We start from the raw sequence: 17929 nt of genomic DNA on the forward strand, positions 1-17929 counted from the left end.
ATATTTTTTCAATAGTTTGTTTAGCTGCCATAATACCAATATGGTAAAATCTCTCTTTCCCACACTGATTTTAAATATAACCTTAACTGTTAATTAAGTTTCCCAATATCCTGGGGTCTATTTTCTTACTCTCTTCTCTTCCATTGTTCTATTAGTCTCTTTCTTCATTAACAATTTTAATTATTATAGCTTCATAGCCCTTTTAATTCCTGGCAGGCTAGTCTTTCCTTATTATTTTCATTTCCCAAAACCATTATAATTTTTCTCACATATTGGGTCTGATGAAGCTAGGGTTACTTTGTTATCAAAACCATCTTATTTATATTTTAATTGCAGTTGTGTTGAATTTTAAATTAATTTACAGGGAATTTATATAGGTTAAATGCTGCTTCTGAAACAAAAATACAGTTCATCTTTGCATATATTTAAATATTCTATTATCCTTCATTAGTTCTAAATTTTTTATTAAATTGGTCTTGTACAGGAGTGCCTGAGTGGCTCAGTTGGTTAAGTGTCTGCCTTCAGGTCAGGTCACCCTGGGGTCGAGTCCCGCATTGGGCTCTCTACTCAGTGGACAGCCTGCTTCTCTCTCTCCCTCTGCCTCTTCCCACCCACACTCATGTTCTCTCTCTCACTCTCTCTTGCTCTATCTCAAATAAATAAATACAGTCTTTAAAAAAAATAAAAAATAAATTGGTCATGCACATTTTTTCCACTTTCACTGAGATATAATTGACATATAACATCATGTGAGTTCAGCCTTTTTAGATCCCACATATGAAATCATATAGTACTTGTCTTTCTTTTCTGGCTCATTTTTCTAGCATGATGTCTTTGAGGTCCATCTATGTTCTCACAAATGGCAGGATTTTCTTTTTCTCATGTCTTAACAATATTCATCTATCTATCTGTCTATCTCATAAAATCTTCATCCATTCATCTATTGATAGACAATTAGGTTGCTTCCATATCTTGGCTATTGTGAATAATGATGTGGTGAACATTTGAGTGCAGATAACTCTTTGAGATCATGGTCTTGCACATTTCTTACTGAGATATTTTATTATTTTTTTTGGTTAATCTAAAATGAAAACCTTTTTTTCCATTATGTTTTCTGATTGGCTTTTCTTTGCTTATAGTGGAGGTATTAATTCTTATATATTAGAGATAATTTATTGTTTCTAAGAGTCTCAATCAATTATTTTACATAATACAGTCAAGTCATTTATAAGTGATGATAATTTCGTTTTTCTTTCCAACATTGAATCTTCATTTCTTGCCTATGTTTTCTGGGGAACCACTAGAAATGGTTTCATTAAAGTTGAGAACAAGACAAAGAGCGCTATTAATACCTCTAGTAATACCACTATTACTTAGCATTGTTCTGAAAGTACAAGCATCACTAAGAGAAAGAAATGTCAGATGATTTTTTTGTATCTATAGAAAAGATGATGTGGTTTTCTGTTCACATAGTATAATAATAATGAGGCAAATTTATAACTTGGGTATAATTCTTTATTTTAATAATACTTTTGAAATCTATTTGCCAATATTTAACTTAAGGATTTTATATTTATATTCATCAATAAGACTGACCTATAGTTTTCTATTTAGTGCTCTTTTTGACAGTTCTGGTTTCAGTGTTATGGTGGGTAAGGAAAATTATTTAGAAGTTTTTTTCTTTCTTTTTGCTCTAGAATGTTTAAACTGTATCTGACTTACTTATACCTCAATCATTTGAAAGACCTCACCTATGAATTCATTTTGCTTTGTTTTAGGAAGAATAAATACTTTTTAGTTTGTCTACTCTGTGCCAAGCTCCCTGCCTCTAATCCCTGGACATCAACATTTGTATCCTACTGCAAAAGAAAAACAAAAAGATTTCTGTTTAAGAGGCCTTCATTTAATTTTGATGTCCTCCTATATCAGGCTCATGGGGTACATTCATGTCTAGATTCATCTCTTTTCTAGATTTGTGTGCCTTATCTAGGTATTTACTACCTGTTTCCTTTCATTAAAAACATTCTTGGCTTTACGTAGGGTTGCCAAAGACTAGGGTGTTTACTCCAATAAAGGCAAAGGTAGACTTTTAACAGTACAAATCCTGACAAATTAGGTCTCCATATCAGCAAAGAGTGATAGGGGTGTTTTCTCTAACAGTGATGAGCTTTTTGGGACAATGAACCCTGTTCAGAATCTGATGAATGCCTGGGATCCTCCCCTAGGACATGCATGAACACATCCATATAATATCAGAGCTTAACAGACATCCCAACTCCAGTGTAAGAACATGGCTCTTACAAACACAGAGAGGATCTCCACTTCCCATGAGTGATATGTGTCTAGTATTTTCAAATGTGGTTTCTATGGAAAAATGCAGAGAATGTTATTTGGCACTTGCTTCCTACAACCCAGGAAGGAAGCATGTAAACCACCCCAATGCCAAAACAAAGCTGGTAGAAGAACCTTATCAGGAAACACCTCCAGACTCAAGATCCCAAAATTCCACTTTAAAATAAGCTCTGAACCTCTTCCACTGAAATAGAACAAATTTCTTAATGTTGGGCCACAATGGAATCCAAACTTTCAGGGTACCTTTTTAAGAGGTATGACTGTGGGCAGGACCTGCATAAATTCTCTAGAAGAGGATGTTTGGTGTGGTTGTGATTTCCTTTCCTCTTACTTCTGTTTGACAAGAATGAATCCATCTGATGTGTTAGCCAAAATACAAATGTCTAAATGTTCCCCTGCTTTAGTCTAATCAAAACCTCAAGGGACTTTTGCTGAAGATATGCATATGAATAACGTGCCCCTACACATGGGCAAAACAGTGTAGAAAAAAAATAAAAATAAAGGGCTTGATCAAATCCCGGCCGTGATTTGGTCTGTTCCACTTAGAAAGCCTTCCATCATGTTCTGGGCATGCTCATCTTTGGTCCTCCCAAAGTGCCCTATGTGTCCATTCCCACAGCACTTAGAATAGTCCTTTGTTATTGCTTGTTTTCTTGTCTGTCTCCACACTACTCAACCTCATCCCAGGCATGTAGCTTCAAGAGGATGGGCATTTATTCTGTTCAGTTTTGGATGACTAGTGGTCAACACAGAAGAGCTCACTAATAAAGAAATAACTGCATAAATGAATTATGGAAGCAGTAGGCTACACAAAGGTGTACAAAATAACTATGTTCTCAGCAAAACTCCAAGGTGGGGGAACCAGAGTGCTGCATATATTGGGGAGGGTTGCATCTGAGGAGGTGGGAGTGGTTTCTGGGGAAAGAGGATTAGAAGCAAGAAGCTCTGAGCACCATAAAACAATTTGCCAGGTTAGGAGTGAGACAAAACGTGGCTACAGATTCTCAAATACAAGAAATGGTATGTTATGTCAATAACCATAAAATTGGTTCAGGGGATGAAAAGGTTAACAACAACAACAACAACAACAAAAAACCACTAACCACCAAATTCTCCCTATTCCTCTGAGAAACCCCTTTCCCAGTGCACCCTAGACTTTGTGAAATGGAGACAGACTTTAAAGTCACAACAGTCAGGAGATCTTGTAAAATACCCCCTTATAAAATCATCCTATAGCTTGCTGGTAAATGGATAAGGCAGATCCTTTGCATGTAAATAAATCATGCAAGAAGTTTTAGGAGGAGCATTCAAGTTTACATTTGTTGTGTTTTATTTGTAGCATTTGGTTTATGGCTTCTACAAATCAAAACGTTTTCTTAAGTTCTCTCCGAAAGAAAGGCTAAGAGGTATAGATATAAAGGAAAGAAATGAAAAATTAGAATAATGTACAGTCTAATCACGTCAGACTTATTGCCCTTCTAGCGTACCTGAGATTATTGCATTAAGAATCTGATTTTCAGAATATTAGGGACTAAGCCTCAGAATTTCATGTCAACATAGGATTTTTGATGAAGTTCTTTTCTAATGCCTGGTTCGATAGGTACTGGTGACAAGCTACAAAAATGAATTATGGATGTGTTAGTAAGAAAACAGACAAAACAGAATTAATTCACAAATGACTCCTATGGCTATTATAAATTCCACATCCAATTATAAAATAAACATCATGTCACCTTCCCAAAATGTCATGGGGCCAGGTTTCTAGAATCAGAATGGGAAAAGAGGGCAGACTGAGGGATATGATTGTAGGGCACAAGTCTAGGGAGATTGCAAAAGGCTCAATTCTGACTAAAACCTTACAAGACCCAGTTTTCTTATGATTTAAAAAAAAGGGCTCTGAACTTTCCTGAAGTCCTTCTTCCACTGTGTAGAGGCAATTCTTTACACAGCACAACTCACATAAAGAACTAAAATTATGAAAAAGAAGCCCTTTGGGAAGTGCTGCTATCCCAAGGTCTGCTCAAGGCTGCCTGTGCCGGGTCTCTCGTGGATCCAATGCTAAGGTCACTCCAGCATCGCGGTGCCGTCCCTCCCACTTAACAAGAGGGATGAACTCTTACTCCTCCTTTAATTTTGGGACTACTTCATGACAGACTGGGGCTGAAGCTGAGACTCCCTGTGGACACACAGGATGAAGGGGACCCTTTGGTAAACTGGGAGACCTTCACCCCCAAACTGATGATACATTGCCATGGATGCTTACCAAGAAGGACTCCATTCAGCAACTAGTCTTGCCACTTCATCTCTCCCAATAATAAACCACAAGATCATTTCACCCTCTTTAATGAAGCTGATCAAATGATCGGTTCATGTCTAACAATTCTGTTTGATAGTTGCTCCCATCAGTCACTTGCCTGTGAGTTAATTTTGTAACTAATTTGGCCAGAGTGTTTTCCAGGAGGTTTGTAACTTTAAGGTAGCTATTCTATAGTTATTTTTAATGATTTAAAATATTTTTTTCTGAAAAATCTGCTTTAAAACTCCCAAGACAAATATTACTAGAAAAAAGTTTAATGACTTGGAGTTTGGGGGCTATTTTTCAACTATTAGTTCAATGGCCATTGCAGGAGACCCAGACTGCAAAGAAAACCTTAACCTGATCTTATTTTATTTTATTAAAGATTTTATTCTAGAGAGACAGAGAGAGCATCAGTGGGGAGAGGGGCACTGGGGAAGGGTCAAGGAGAGGGACAAGCAGACTCCACATATCCAGGTTCCAGAGTTTGGAGCCTGATGGGGGCTCGATCTCAGGACCCTGAGATTATGACCTCAGACAAAACCAAGAGTCAGCCACTTAACTGACTGAGCCACCTGGGTACCCCATGAACCTGATCTTACTTTAGAGTAATAATAGCCTACATTTCTAGACAAATGGCCTATTCAGTTTTGTTTTGTTTTGAAATAGGAGACAAAGCAAATGACAAAGCAAATGAATGTGTGAACATGAACTGACAGAAAGATATCTCGAGTTCTGGCAGAAAACTTTGCTTTGAACTTTCTGCTGTTCAATTATTACTGAAAGCTTGGCTGCAGAGACACTGGATCAAAGTGGTAGAAGAAGGAGCAGAAATGGATATGTTCACTTCCAATTTCTCATTGAGAAGGCCAGAAGATACTAATAGGTAGCCAGAAAATAGCAATGTGAGTTAGGGATTAGAAACAATCCAGAATAACAAAATTCTGATGAGATTTCTATAAATTAAAATCTTGATGAAGACTGAGGAGGAATATACTCCTGTCTAAATGGAAATCTGGGGAACCAGCTACAGCAGGCCCCAGATACAGCAGGAACGAACATCCCCAGCCGACCCCTTTCTGCGGTGGCCCTTCCCCACTCCCTGGACCCTGTTTCCCCATCCTGCCACAGATATGTGTCCACCAACCACCTATTTTCTGTATCCAGAGGCTACAGTCCCCGGGCCTTGTCACTTTTGGGGATGAGGGAGCACATGGTGGTCCTCCACTGCATGTGCAGTGAAGGCTCCTCAGGGACCTGGAAAGCAGATGTGCAGGGCATACACTGAGAACAGGGACATGTTGCATCTGAATCTCATGCCCCGTAGAGAACCCAGCAGGTGGAGAGCTCTCTCCCGAGCCCACTAGTAGATCCCACTGGAGGATGCTGCTTGGTCTACAAAAAGGGAAGGGAAGATGATGGAAAACCTGTGTGGAAGCATGGACCTGAAGGGAAAGCTGGAAAATTCACAGTGTGCTGAGCAGAGGACAATTTACCGTCCCTGTCTTTTGGCAAATTGGGGAGATTTCTGTCCTTCAATGTATGAATAGGGAGAGGAAAAAAAAAAAATACCACGAGGCTTATAAGAGGGACTGTAATGCACAAGAAAAGGAAGCAAAAACACTGAGAGAAAGAGCTTATTTTAAACATGATTTTCTACAGAAAATATAAGTAAAATATAAAATACATGTTAAGTGCTCCCAATAAGATGCAAACAGTATGAAAAACAAAGTACGGGGTGATATATGGCAAAAAAATTAAGTAATTCGTATATTGTTTAGCTCTAACACAATGTAGGTCTCCTTCTCTGTCACGCTGGTGGTACTTCACAGCCCCACACCTCTGCACTTGCCGTCCTTCTGCCAATGCCTTACCTTCCTCCAGGGCCTCGTAACTCCCCTCCACAGTGCCCACACACCACCTCCTCCCAAGGCCTTCCCAGTTGCTGCCTCATGGCTTACACCAGCCCAATGGGTTTTCACAGCCCAGCACCAGACACTTCAAAGAGTATTTATAATTCACAACAGAATAACCATGAGTTCTCAATGCTGGGATTTGTATTTCATTTACTCCCATACCCCTTACTCATCATATTTTCTGATACACAATTAAGAATAATAAACAGATGAGAGCCTTGGGAAGATAAGCATAGGTGACATCTTTCCCCACCCCCGACTGGGACCTCAATGACTGTCAGTAGGACAAAGGCAAAGGATAAGATGGAATGAGGAAAATTAGAAAAGGAACTAAAACATACTGAGAACCTGCTGTGCTCAAAATATTGAAGTGCTGGTTATATACTAACGGGGCATTTCGCATCTTTTCCCCCTTTTCAAAAAATTATACTTTTAGATTATTGCCACAAACTAACTCATTGATCGTTGGGGCATGACATAATGGCCACTGGCAGCCATCTTTGGATGGAAAATGGAAGCCATCATTGGAAAATGGATACTCAGAGTTTATTGGCAAATTGATTTTGGAAAACTTGAATAGCATTTCCCCTTAGAAAAAGTTTGCATAAGTCCTTAGACCAGATGCCGCTAGATTATTTCAGAAACAAAACTGAGATTTGTTTCAGCTCCATCACCAGATAGCCAAATGGTCCTGTAACCAAAATGGTACTTCCTGCCTATCTCACAGATGTGCTGTGAACCAACTAAAATTAGGCAAGTGAAACTCCTCTGAAGAGTGCACCATGCTGTAAGAGCCAGTAGTTTAACTATTATAAAACCCAAATGCATATTAAAATACTGTCTCCAGGAAAATGCATGCTCCCTCTGCAAATGACTCCAACATGGCAGTGGGTAGACGACTCTGTTCCCGGCTTCATTTGGCCTTATGATCTGAGGCTCACGTGCGTGGGGATTAAAAGAGAAACAAAAGTTGTCGACCCAAGTGTCTACTGATTTATGTGAGAAAATTATTATGGAGATAATCATCAGGATGACGGCAACATGTCAACACATTTCAAGATGTCTGAGTATAAGCAATGGTAACACAAGAGGAGTAACCAAGATGAGGTCAAGGCTGACTCAGATTCAATGCTGTCTCCTCTACTTTTTGTCAAATAATAGGCTGAAGCTGTTTCTCTCCTCAGCCTGTTTCTTGTCAGCAGCCCCTGGAAAGCCTGTTTGTTGAGAGTTTATCCCACTTGGTAAAGCCTGTCCACTGTGCAATTCTGGCAGTTTCCAGGGAGCTGGCACCTTATTTTCTTTTAGGCTTAAACTGTACACCTGCATTCCTGTAATCACGTGTCTTGTATTGGTTTGAGAAGCAGATGACATCTGGAGTCCCCAGGAGGCTGAGTTCAGAGAAGCCACATGTTCCAGAGAGCCTTGTCCAAAAAGGAATCCTAAAGATTCCAGAGCTGCCCAAGCTCCCTCACGGCACCACTCATTTCAGCCTTGAACCAAAAAGGCTCGTCCATCATTGAGCAAAGCCCCTTCTGGCTGAGAAGTCAGTGTGTCTGCAGAGAAGCTGCCTCATTGTGTGACATGCTGTGCCTGTGCCCGGAAGGCTTTTCCTGTGTCAGTTGCCTCCACTTCCGGGCTCTTTTCTTCCTTATCTGCTGTGTGCTCAGGGCCTCCATGCTTTGTCCGCCTTGCCTCTGGTCAGTTCAGTATCAGCTCCAGCTTGGCGGACTCCGTTTAGCTGACCCTCCTGCCTGAACAACTGGCCACTTCCATCAAAGCCTCTTTGGCCTTTCCAGGCACCCTCTTTTTGATACTTTCCCACATGTTGGGCCCACCATGGGGGGTATCTGGCATTCTGGGAATACTTCCCCAAAACACTCTCATTCCTGTCCTATCCAGTAAAATGACAGACATCACCTTCCAATCTGTCTGGCTAGTGTAGGAGAAAATGGTACAACCAGTGAGAAGTACAGATGGTCCCTCTCTCTCCCCTCTCCTGCTGCCTGCTGTATGTCATCCGACAGGGAGCCCTGGGACGCCCTCTCCAGCCAGCATCCAGTTCTGCACCAATTATCTGGATTGAGGCAGCCCAGCCTGTGGTCCCAAGCCCTGCCTACCTTGGTTATACCACCAAGGACTCAAGTCACTCATCTTCCACACCTTGAGGGACTGACTTAGGAAACAGCAAAACCATGTCTTTTAGGGGCAAAGGTCTTTCCAAATCATTCATACTTCACTTTAAGTTTACTCACTGGAGCCAAGTGTGGGGCTTGAACTCACAACCCTGAGATCAAGACCTGAGCTAAAATCAAGAGTTCAATGCCTAACGGACTAAGCTACCCAGGTTCTCTTTTTACATAGGGGAAACCAAATCTTTTTTACTTACACGCCACCCTGACAAAGCCCTCACCGGTTTTTGGTCAGCCTCTCCCACTGACTAATCTTTATCTTATGTGAAAAGGACATGAAATGCCACCTGAAGGTAAATTTCAGCTAATCAGATGCATTGAGAACAAAGGTAAGCAGCACCAGAAAGATGCAAAGTAGACTGTAATTTAGGAAAAGGCAGCATTTGTTACTGGAGTACTGAGCAAAACCAGAGGACAACAAACGAAAGACGTGACTTAAATCTCTGGTCTGCAGCTGTGAGCTTAGGTCCATTACTTAGGCATGTCAGACAGTTTCCTCATTCATATAAAGGAAAATACGACCAGTGATTCTAGTCTCTTCTAGGCCTACCATTTTATAATTTTATGAACCAAATCAGTCTGAGATTATAAATTTCTATTCCATAAATTTCTCTATAAGCTTAAAAAGAAATTAAAACATATGGAAATATAAATCCTTAAAAACCAAGGAATTTTTAAAAATGCACACCAGAGAAACACTTGTTCCTCACACCTGTGAAGCATGAATCTATTGCAAACATCTCACTACTATAGCTTAACATTTCACAAACAAAAAGTGGTATGACTTTAATAAGTTTGCCTTTGGATCTCCTTCCTCCTCACTATTCTGTCTACTTATAATCTCTCTCTATATATAATCCATATGCCCATATGTGTATAAACACACACACACACACACACACACACACACACACGAAGTGGGAGAAAGCAAAGAAGCACCAAGATTAGCTCTGACCAAAGAGGAAGAAATGGGACTTACGGGAGCTGCGGAGTTTTTGACTGTGACACTGGGGGTGGTGGCTCGCAGGGCTCCACTCACACCGTGGTAGTATTTGAAGCAGATCTTAGTTTCAGCTGAAAAATAGAAATCAAATGGTACTGAGAACTAGGGTATGATCCAGAAGAGATAACCATTTCCAGAAGGACACTCCCAGAAAATGCCCCGTAATTCCTCCCATGAGCCAAGCAGTTCTCATCTGCTGATGCTTATTCGACATGTGGCTCTGTGGACAGGTCTGACATCTCCCTAAAAATGTGTCCTCAAAAATTTCTCTTTGTACCCAAGTGAAATCCATTATTTCAAATTCTCTGCATTCATCCAATCCTGCATTGGGCTCTCTGCTCAGCGGGGAGCCTGCTTCCCCCCTCTCTCTCTGCCTACTTGTGATCTCTCTCTCTCTGTCAAATAAATACATAAAATCTTAAAAGAAGAAACAGTGGACTAAAACAGCAACCATTTATTAAAAAAAAAAGTTATTTGTAATAAACCCTTACTTCTGAGATTCTAGCTGGTGTGATGCCTACCACCAGGCTGTTCTGTAATTTTTGGTTATTGAATTCATTGTGATTACTATCTTAGCAACTTGGAGGACGACTTTGCGAAGTTACTGAGATACATGGATGGGAGACATATTTTCTAAACTGTGATACTCATTAATGATAACCTATTTGCATCACAGTTTGTTTTTCTTCAAAATCCTTTCTATGTAAGTAGGAAAGATATGGCCATGGGGGTCCACACTGCCTGGGTTTGCCTTTTGGCTCCATTCCTGACAATCTGTGAGACAAGAAGCAAGTCCATGACCTCCCTTACCCCATGCTTCCTGTAAAATAAATAGAACTAACAACAGTACCTACTTCATAAAGTATTGGATAAGCAAATAAAGTTCTTAGAGTGCAAATAATGCATGATAACTAAAGACAAAATCTGTGGCCAACCTGGGTCTAGTTTATTTGAAGGTGACTTGCTTTTCCCAATTTACTGTTTGTAGGATTTTTCTTTTAAATTTGAAAAATTTGCCAGGCTATGTCTTAGCCCCTTACTTAATTTTGTTTGGAACAACATGAGAAATCCCAAATTTGAGATCCTGTTTCTCAAGTCTGGGAATCTGTCATCAGACTCAATGTTTCAAAAAAAAAAGTCTATAATTTTCTTAGCTTGCATTTTAGATATGCTCATTATGGAAAATATGGACAGTGAAAAGTATAAAAAAATCTTCTATGAGTGTTTTTATGCATATCTGGGAGTATAAGCTTAATACTATATGTAATGTAGTAAAATAATAATGTAATAATACTGCATTTGAAAAAGTTAACATTAAACAGGTTCAACTATCAAATCTTTGTTGGTGACATTCATTGTTTTACGGAATCATTGACTTGATTTGTAATTGTAGTATTCATGTAATTTTGAAAATTTGGGCTCTTCCCTAAAAATGAATGACTTTTTGAAAATTATGTTGAAGTTCAAGTTTGTTCCCTAGGATAATGGAGCAAAACTTGCTGGTTATCTTTCCAACATCCATTCTCCCTTTCCTCCTTAATACAAAAATCTCTATTTTATTTTGAATGGTAATGTCCAGCTAAAGCACTATATTTTGGAGCCTCCCTTGCAGAAAACATTTCTGTTGTTTTCCACTGTTATTTGGGATTTCTGTTATCTGTAAATTTTACAATATAGAAAGCTTGCTTACTTTTTCTTTATTTTTTTATACTTTCATTTTTTTATTTACAGAGTTCAAGCACAAGTTAAAAGCACAATTGGTTCTTGACACAGAAGATATGAGTACCGCAATATTATTCCTTAGAAGATGTGAATATTTTAAGGATTCCCCTTTCTTGTGGGCAAAATGCTTCTCAAAAAGCACTTACACTTTCATCAGGAAATGTAGCCCTTGTTAATATTAAGTATTATCAATTAAGTATAAGTTTAAGTAGTATTTCATCTTTATTTCATGTATTTGATTAGTAGTGAGATTAAGCATTTTTTCATCAAATCTTTTTTCTCTTTAAAGATTTTATTTATTTATTTATTTGACAGACATAGATCACAAGCAGGCAGAGAGGCAGGCAGAGAGAGGAGGAAGCAGACTCCCTGCTGAGCAGAGAGTCCGATGTGGGGCTCAATGCGGGCTCGATCCCAGGACCTTGGAATCACAACCCAAGCCGAAGGCAGAGGTCTTTTTTTTTTTTTTTTAAAGAGAGAGATCACAAGCAGGCAGGCAGAGAGAGAGAAGGGGAAGCAGGCTCCCCGCTGAGCAGAGAGCCTGATGCGGGGCTTGATCCCAAGACCCTGAGATCACGACCTGAGCCGAAGGCAGAGGCTTAACTCTCTGAGCCACCCAGGTGCCCCGAAGGCAGAGGTCTTAACCCAGTGAGCCACCCAGGCACTCCTCATCAAATTTAATTAGCCATTTTTATTTACTTTTTTATCCATTGGACTGTACTTGTCAAGACTTCCCACCACCTGGATGACACTTGGGTGCTCACTTTTTAGTGGATATGTTCTTTTAGATACACCAATACTTTCCATTTCCCTCCTAAGTCATTCTTTTCTTGCAGTGATTTTGCATTACTGTTGATTGCCTTTTAAGCTCTTGGTGGACAATCTTACAACCCAGTTCTGTATTCTTCAAGGCACCTCATAGTTATCTGCACATTGTTAGGTATACACGTCCAGACCCAGTCCTGCTCCAGCCTGTAGGTTAGGGATTAGGAGGGAACACTGAATAAAGCAGTGAGCCTATATAGCTAGGCAACCTCACTGAGCTGGTGCAATTTAAGTTCCTCTGCTTGTAGGTGCCATGACATCAGCTTGATGGGGCCAATGGCTTCAGCTCAAGCACAGCTGGGTGGAAGGAAATTTTACGTAACAGGCATTTCTAAACAGGCATTACTAGCTTTCCTTATGAATAAGATTATTCCAATGTCTTTAAGTAAGAAAGGTCAAGGTAGATAAGAGCCATATGATCCTCTCAAAAAAAGCATTTGACAAAATACAGTATCCATTCTAGATAAAAACAAAGAAACCAACAACGTAGGGATAAATGCAACATACTTCAACATCATAGTGATATGTGAAAGACCCAGGGCTAATATGACCTTCAAAGGGGAAAAACTGAGAGCTTTTCCTCTACAGTCAGGAATAAAACAGAGATGTCCACTCTCACCATAACTATTTAATGCAGTACTGGAAGTCTTAGCCTCAGTGATCAGACAACAAAAAGATATAAAGGCAACAAAACTGGCAAGGGAGAAGTCAAATTTCACTACTTGCAGACAACAGTACTCTATGTAGAAAACCTGAAACAATCCACCCCCCCAAATGCTAGAACTAATATATGAATTCAGCAAAGTTGCAGGATATATGATCAATTAAGAAATTTGTTGCATTTCTATACTCCAATAATGAAGCAGCAGAAAGAGAAATCAAGGAGCTGATCCCATTTATAATTGCACCAAAACCCATAAGATACCTACAAATAAATCTAACTAAAAAAGTAAAAGATCTGCACTCTGAAAACTACAGAATACTTAAGGAAGAAATAGAAGACAACACAAAGAAGTGGAAAAGCATTTGATGCTCATGGATTGGAAGAACAAACATTGTTAAAATGTCTATACTACCCAAAGCAATCAACACATTTAATGCAATCCCTATCAAAATACCACCAGCATTTTTCATAGAGCTAGAACAAAGAATCCTAAAATTTGTATGGAACCACAAAAGACCCTGAGTAGTCAAAGCAATCCTGAAAAAGAAAAACAAAACTGGACACACCATGATTCTGGACTTCAAGCTTTATTACAAAGCTATACTCATCAAGACAGTATGATACTGGCACAAAACCAGACACACAGATCAGTGGAACAGAATAGAAAAACCAGGGATGCACCCACAACTACATGGTCAACTAATCTTTGACAAAGCAGGAAAAAAATAACCAGTGGGGCGGGGGGAGGGAAGACACTCTTCAATAAAATGGTTTTGGGAACACTGGAGAGCAACAGGCAGAAGGATGAAACTGGACCACTTTCTAACACCATATACACAAAAATAAATTGAAAATGGATTAGAGACTTAAATATAAGTTAGGAAACCATCAAAATCCTAGAGAAGAACACAGGCAGCAACTTTTTTGACTTAGGCCATAGCAACTTCTTACTAGACCCATCATCAGAGGCAAGGGAAACGAAAGCAAAAATGAACTATCAAGATAAAAAGCTTATCAACAAAACTAAAAGGGAAACGGGAGAAGATATTTGCAAGTGACATATCTTATAAAGGGTTAGTTTCCAAAATCTATAAAGATTTATATGAAATGAAACACCCCCCCCCAAAAAAAATCCAGTTAAGAAATGGGAAGAAGACATGAATAGACATTTTTTTATCCAGATGGCCAACAGACACATGAAAAGATGCTCAATCTCACTCATCATGAGGGAAATGCAAATCAAAGCAATGGTGTGATACCACCTCATACCTGTCAAATGGCTAAAATTAACAACACAAGAAACAAGAGGTGTTGGTGAGGATGCAGAGAAAGGGGAATCCTCTTACACTGTTGGTGGGAATGCAAACTGGTGCAGCCATTCTGGAAAACAATATGGAGGTTCCTCTAGAAGTTAAAAATAGAGCTGCCATACAATCCAGCAATTCCACTACTAGGTATTTACCCAAAGGATGTGAAAATACAGATCTGAAGGGGTACATGTACCTTGATGTTTATAGCAGCATTATCAACAACAGCCAAACTATGGAAAGAGCCCAAATGTTCATTGGCTGATGAATGGATAAAGAAGATGTGATGTACACACACACACACACACACACACACACACACACACACACACACGAATATTATTCAGCCATCAAAAAGAATGAAATCTTGCCATTTGCAATGACACGGATGGAGCCTACATTATGCTAAGTGAAATAAGTCAGAAAGACAAATACCATATGATCTCACTCTTTCTTAAATGTGGAATTTAAGAAAGAAAACAGATGACCACGTGGGAACAGAGAAAGGAAGAAAAAAGAGAAAGGGAAACAAGCCATAAGTGACTATTAATGATAGAGAATGAATCGAGGGTTGATGGAGGGAGTTGGGTGGGGATGGGTAGATGGGTGGTGGAGGGCACTTGTGATAGGCACTGGGTATTGTATATATATGATGGATCACTGAAGTTCACCCCAGAAACCAATATTGCTCTGTATGTTAACTAACAAAATTTAAATTTAAAAAAAATTGATGGGAGAAATTGAGGGTACACAAAGAAATGGAAAGACATTTCGTGCTCATGGATTGGAAGAATATTATTAAAATGTATATATTACCAAAAGCAATCCACACATCTAATACAATCCATATCAAAACACAAACATCATTTGTCAGAACTAGAGCAAAAAATTCTAAAATATGTATGAAACCACAAAAATCCCTTATTAGCCAAAACAATGTTAAAAAAAGAAAAGAAAAAAGAATAAAGCAAAGCTGGAGAAAGCACAGTTTCAGACTTCAAGTCTGAAAGTCTGACATGGTAATCAAAATGGTATGGCACTGGTACAAAAATAGGCACACAGTTCAATGGAACAAAATAGGAAACCCAGAAATGAACCCACAACCATATGGTCAATTAATCTTCAACAAAGTAGGAAAGAATACCCAATGGAAAAAAGACTGTTTCTTCAACAAATTGTATTGGGAAAACTGGACAGTAACATGCAAAGAAAGAAACTGGATCACTTTCTTACACCATACACACATGAATTCAAAATGGATTAAAGATGTAAATGTGATACCTGAAATAACAACAAAACCTAAAGAGAACACAGACAGTAACTTCTATGACATCAGCCACAGCAACGTTTTTGTAGATATGTCTTCTGAGGTGAGAGAAATAAAACTAAATATAAACTATTGGGACTTCATCAAAATAAAAAGCTTCTACACAGTAAAGGAAACAATCAACAAAAGCAAAAGGCAATCTACAGAATGGGAGAATATATTTCCAAATGATCTATCAGATAAAAGGTTAGTATCCAAAATATATACAGAACTAATAAAACTCAATACCCCAAAACAAAGAATCCATTAAAAACTGGGCAGAAGGGGGTGGGATTATGGACATTGGGGAGGGTATGTGCTTTGGTGAGTGCTGTGAAGTGTGTAAACCTGGTGATTCACAGACCTGTACCCCTGGGGATAAAAATATATGTTTATAAAAAATAAAAAATTAAAACACACACACACACACACACACACACACAAAAGAAAGAAAGAAAAAAACTGGGCAGAAGACATGAATAGATATTTCTCCAAAGAAGACATCCAAATGGCCAACAGATATATGAAAAGATGTTCATCATCACTTACCACCAGGGAAATACAAATCAAAACTACAATGAGGGGCGCCTGGGTGGCTCAGTTGGTTAAGCGACTGCCTTTTGCTCAGGTCATGATCCTGGAGTCCTGGGATGGAGTCCCGCATCAGGCTCTATGCTCAGCAGGGAGTCTGCTTCTCCCTCTGATCCTCCCCTCTTCTCATGCTCTCTCTCTCTCTCAAATAAATAAAGGAAAAAAATTTTTTAAAAACTTTTTTTTGGGGGCCCCTGGGTGGATCAGTGGGTTAAAGCCTCTGCCTTCAGCTCAGGTCATGATCTCAGGGTCCTGGGATTGAGCCCTGCATCAGGCTCTCTGCTCAGTGGAGAGCCTGCTTCCTCCTCTCTCTGCCTACCTCTCTGCCTACTTGTGATCTCTGTCTGTCAAATAAATAAAATCTTTAAAAAAACAACAACAACTTTTTTTTTTAAGTTAAAAAAAGAACTACAATGAGATATCATCTCCCACTGGTCAGAATGAGTAAGATCAACAACACAAGAAACAACAAGTGTTGGCAAGGATGTGGAAAAAAAGGAACCCTCATGCACTATTTGCAGGGATGGAAAGGGGTACAGTCACTGTAGAAAAAGAGTATGGAGATTCCTCAAAAAGTTAAAAATAGAAGCACCATGCAATGCAGAAAATTCACTACTGAGTATTTACTGAAAGAATTTAAAAAGCACTAATTCAAAGAGACACATGCACCCATATGTTCATAGCAGTGTTGTTTACAATAGCCAAATTATGGAAGCAACCCAAATATCCATCAGTTGAATGAATAAAGAAGTTATGGTATACATATACAATGGGAATTTATTCAGCCATAAAAAGAATGAAATCTTTCCATTTGCAATAATTTGGATGGAACTAGAGGGTATTATGCTAAGTGAAATAAGTCAACCAGAGAAAAACAAATACCATTATCACTCATATGTGGAATTCAAGAAATAAAACAAACAAGCAAAGGTGACAGAGAGTGAGACAAATGAAGAAACACTTTTAGCTATAGAGAACAAACTGATGGGTACTGAGGGAGAGATGGGTGGAGGAATGGGTTAAATAGGTGATGGGGATTAAGGTGTGCACTCCTCTGGTGAGCCGGGTGATGTATGGAATTGTTTGTTGAGTCTCTACATTGTACACCTGAAACTAATATAACACTATATGTTAATTAACTGGAATTGAAATTAAAACAAAAAAATAGAACTACCATGTGATCTGGAAATCCTACTGGCTATTTAGCCAAAAGAATTGAAATCAGGATCTTGAAGAGGTATTTGCTCTCCCATGTTCACTGTACCACTGCTCACAACAGCCAGGATGTGGAAACAACCTAAAGGTTCATCAATGGATGAATGGATAGAGAACATATGGTATACAATGGAATATTACTGAATCTTCAAAAAGAAGGAAATTTGAAATATGCAACCACATCGATGAAACTTGAGGATGTTATGCTAAATGAAATGAGTCAGTCGCAGAACAAATACTGTGTGATTTCACTTATATGTTGTATATAAAATAGTCAAATCATAAAAGCAGAGAGTAGAATTATAGTTTCCAGGGGCTGGGAGGGGAAGGGAAATAAGGAGTTGATAATCAGTGGTATAAATTCTCAGTTACATAAGATAAGTAAGTTCTAAACATTTGTTGTATTAAATTATTCCTATAATTACCAATACTGTATTATACACTTAGAGATCTACTAAGAGGATACATCTCATGTTAAATGTGTTTATTACAACAGAATAAAAGTAAAAGTAAAAAAAGCAAAAATAAAAAAAAACAAAAGTT

General features: G+C 38.8%; 1 protein-coding gene across 6 annotated transcripts in view; it reads right to left on the reverse strand.

Annotated features, from left to right (window-relative positions):
• Positions 1–17929, reverse strand: part of HECW1 (HECT, C2 and WW domain containing E3 ubiquitin protein ligase 1) — a 460363-nt gene that overhangs the window by 194058 nt on the left and 248376 nt on the right. For all 6 annotated transcript variants that reach the window (XM_032305360.1, XM_032305355.1, XM_032305359.1 and 3 more), the window contains one exon: positions 9733–9827. In XM_032305360.1, the coding sequence (XP_032161251.1) occupies positions 9733–9827 (95 nt within the window). The remainder of the gene's footprint in view (positions 1–9732; positions 9828–17929) is intronic.

This window comes from Mustela erminea, chromosome 11, assembly GCF_009829155.1.
Source record: "Mustela erminea isolate mMusErm1 chromosome 11, mMusErm1.Pri, whole genome shotgun sequence".
NCBI classification, from domain to species: Eukaryota; Metazoa; Chordata; class Mammalia; order Carnivora; family Mustelidae; genus Mustela; species Mustela erminea.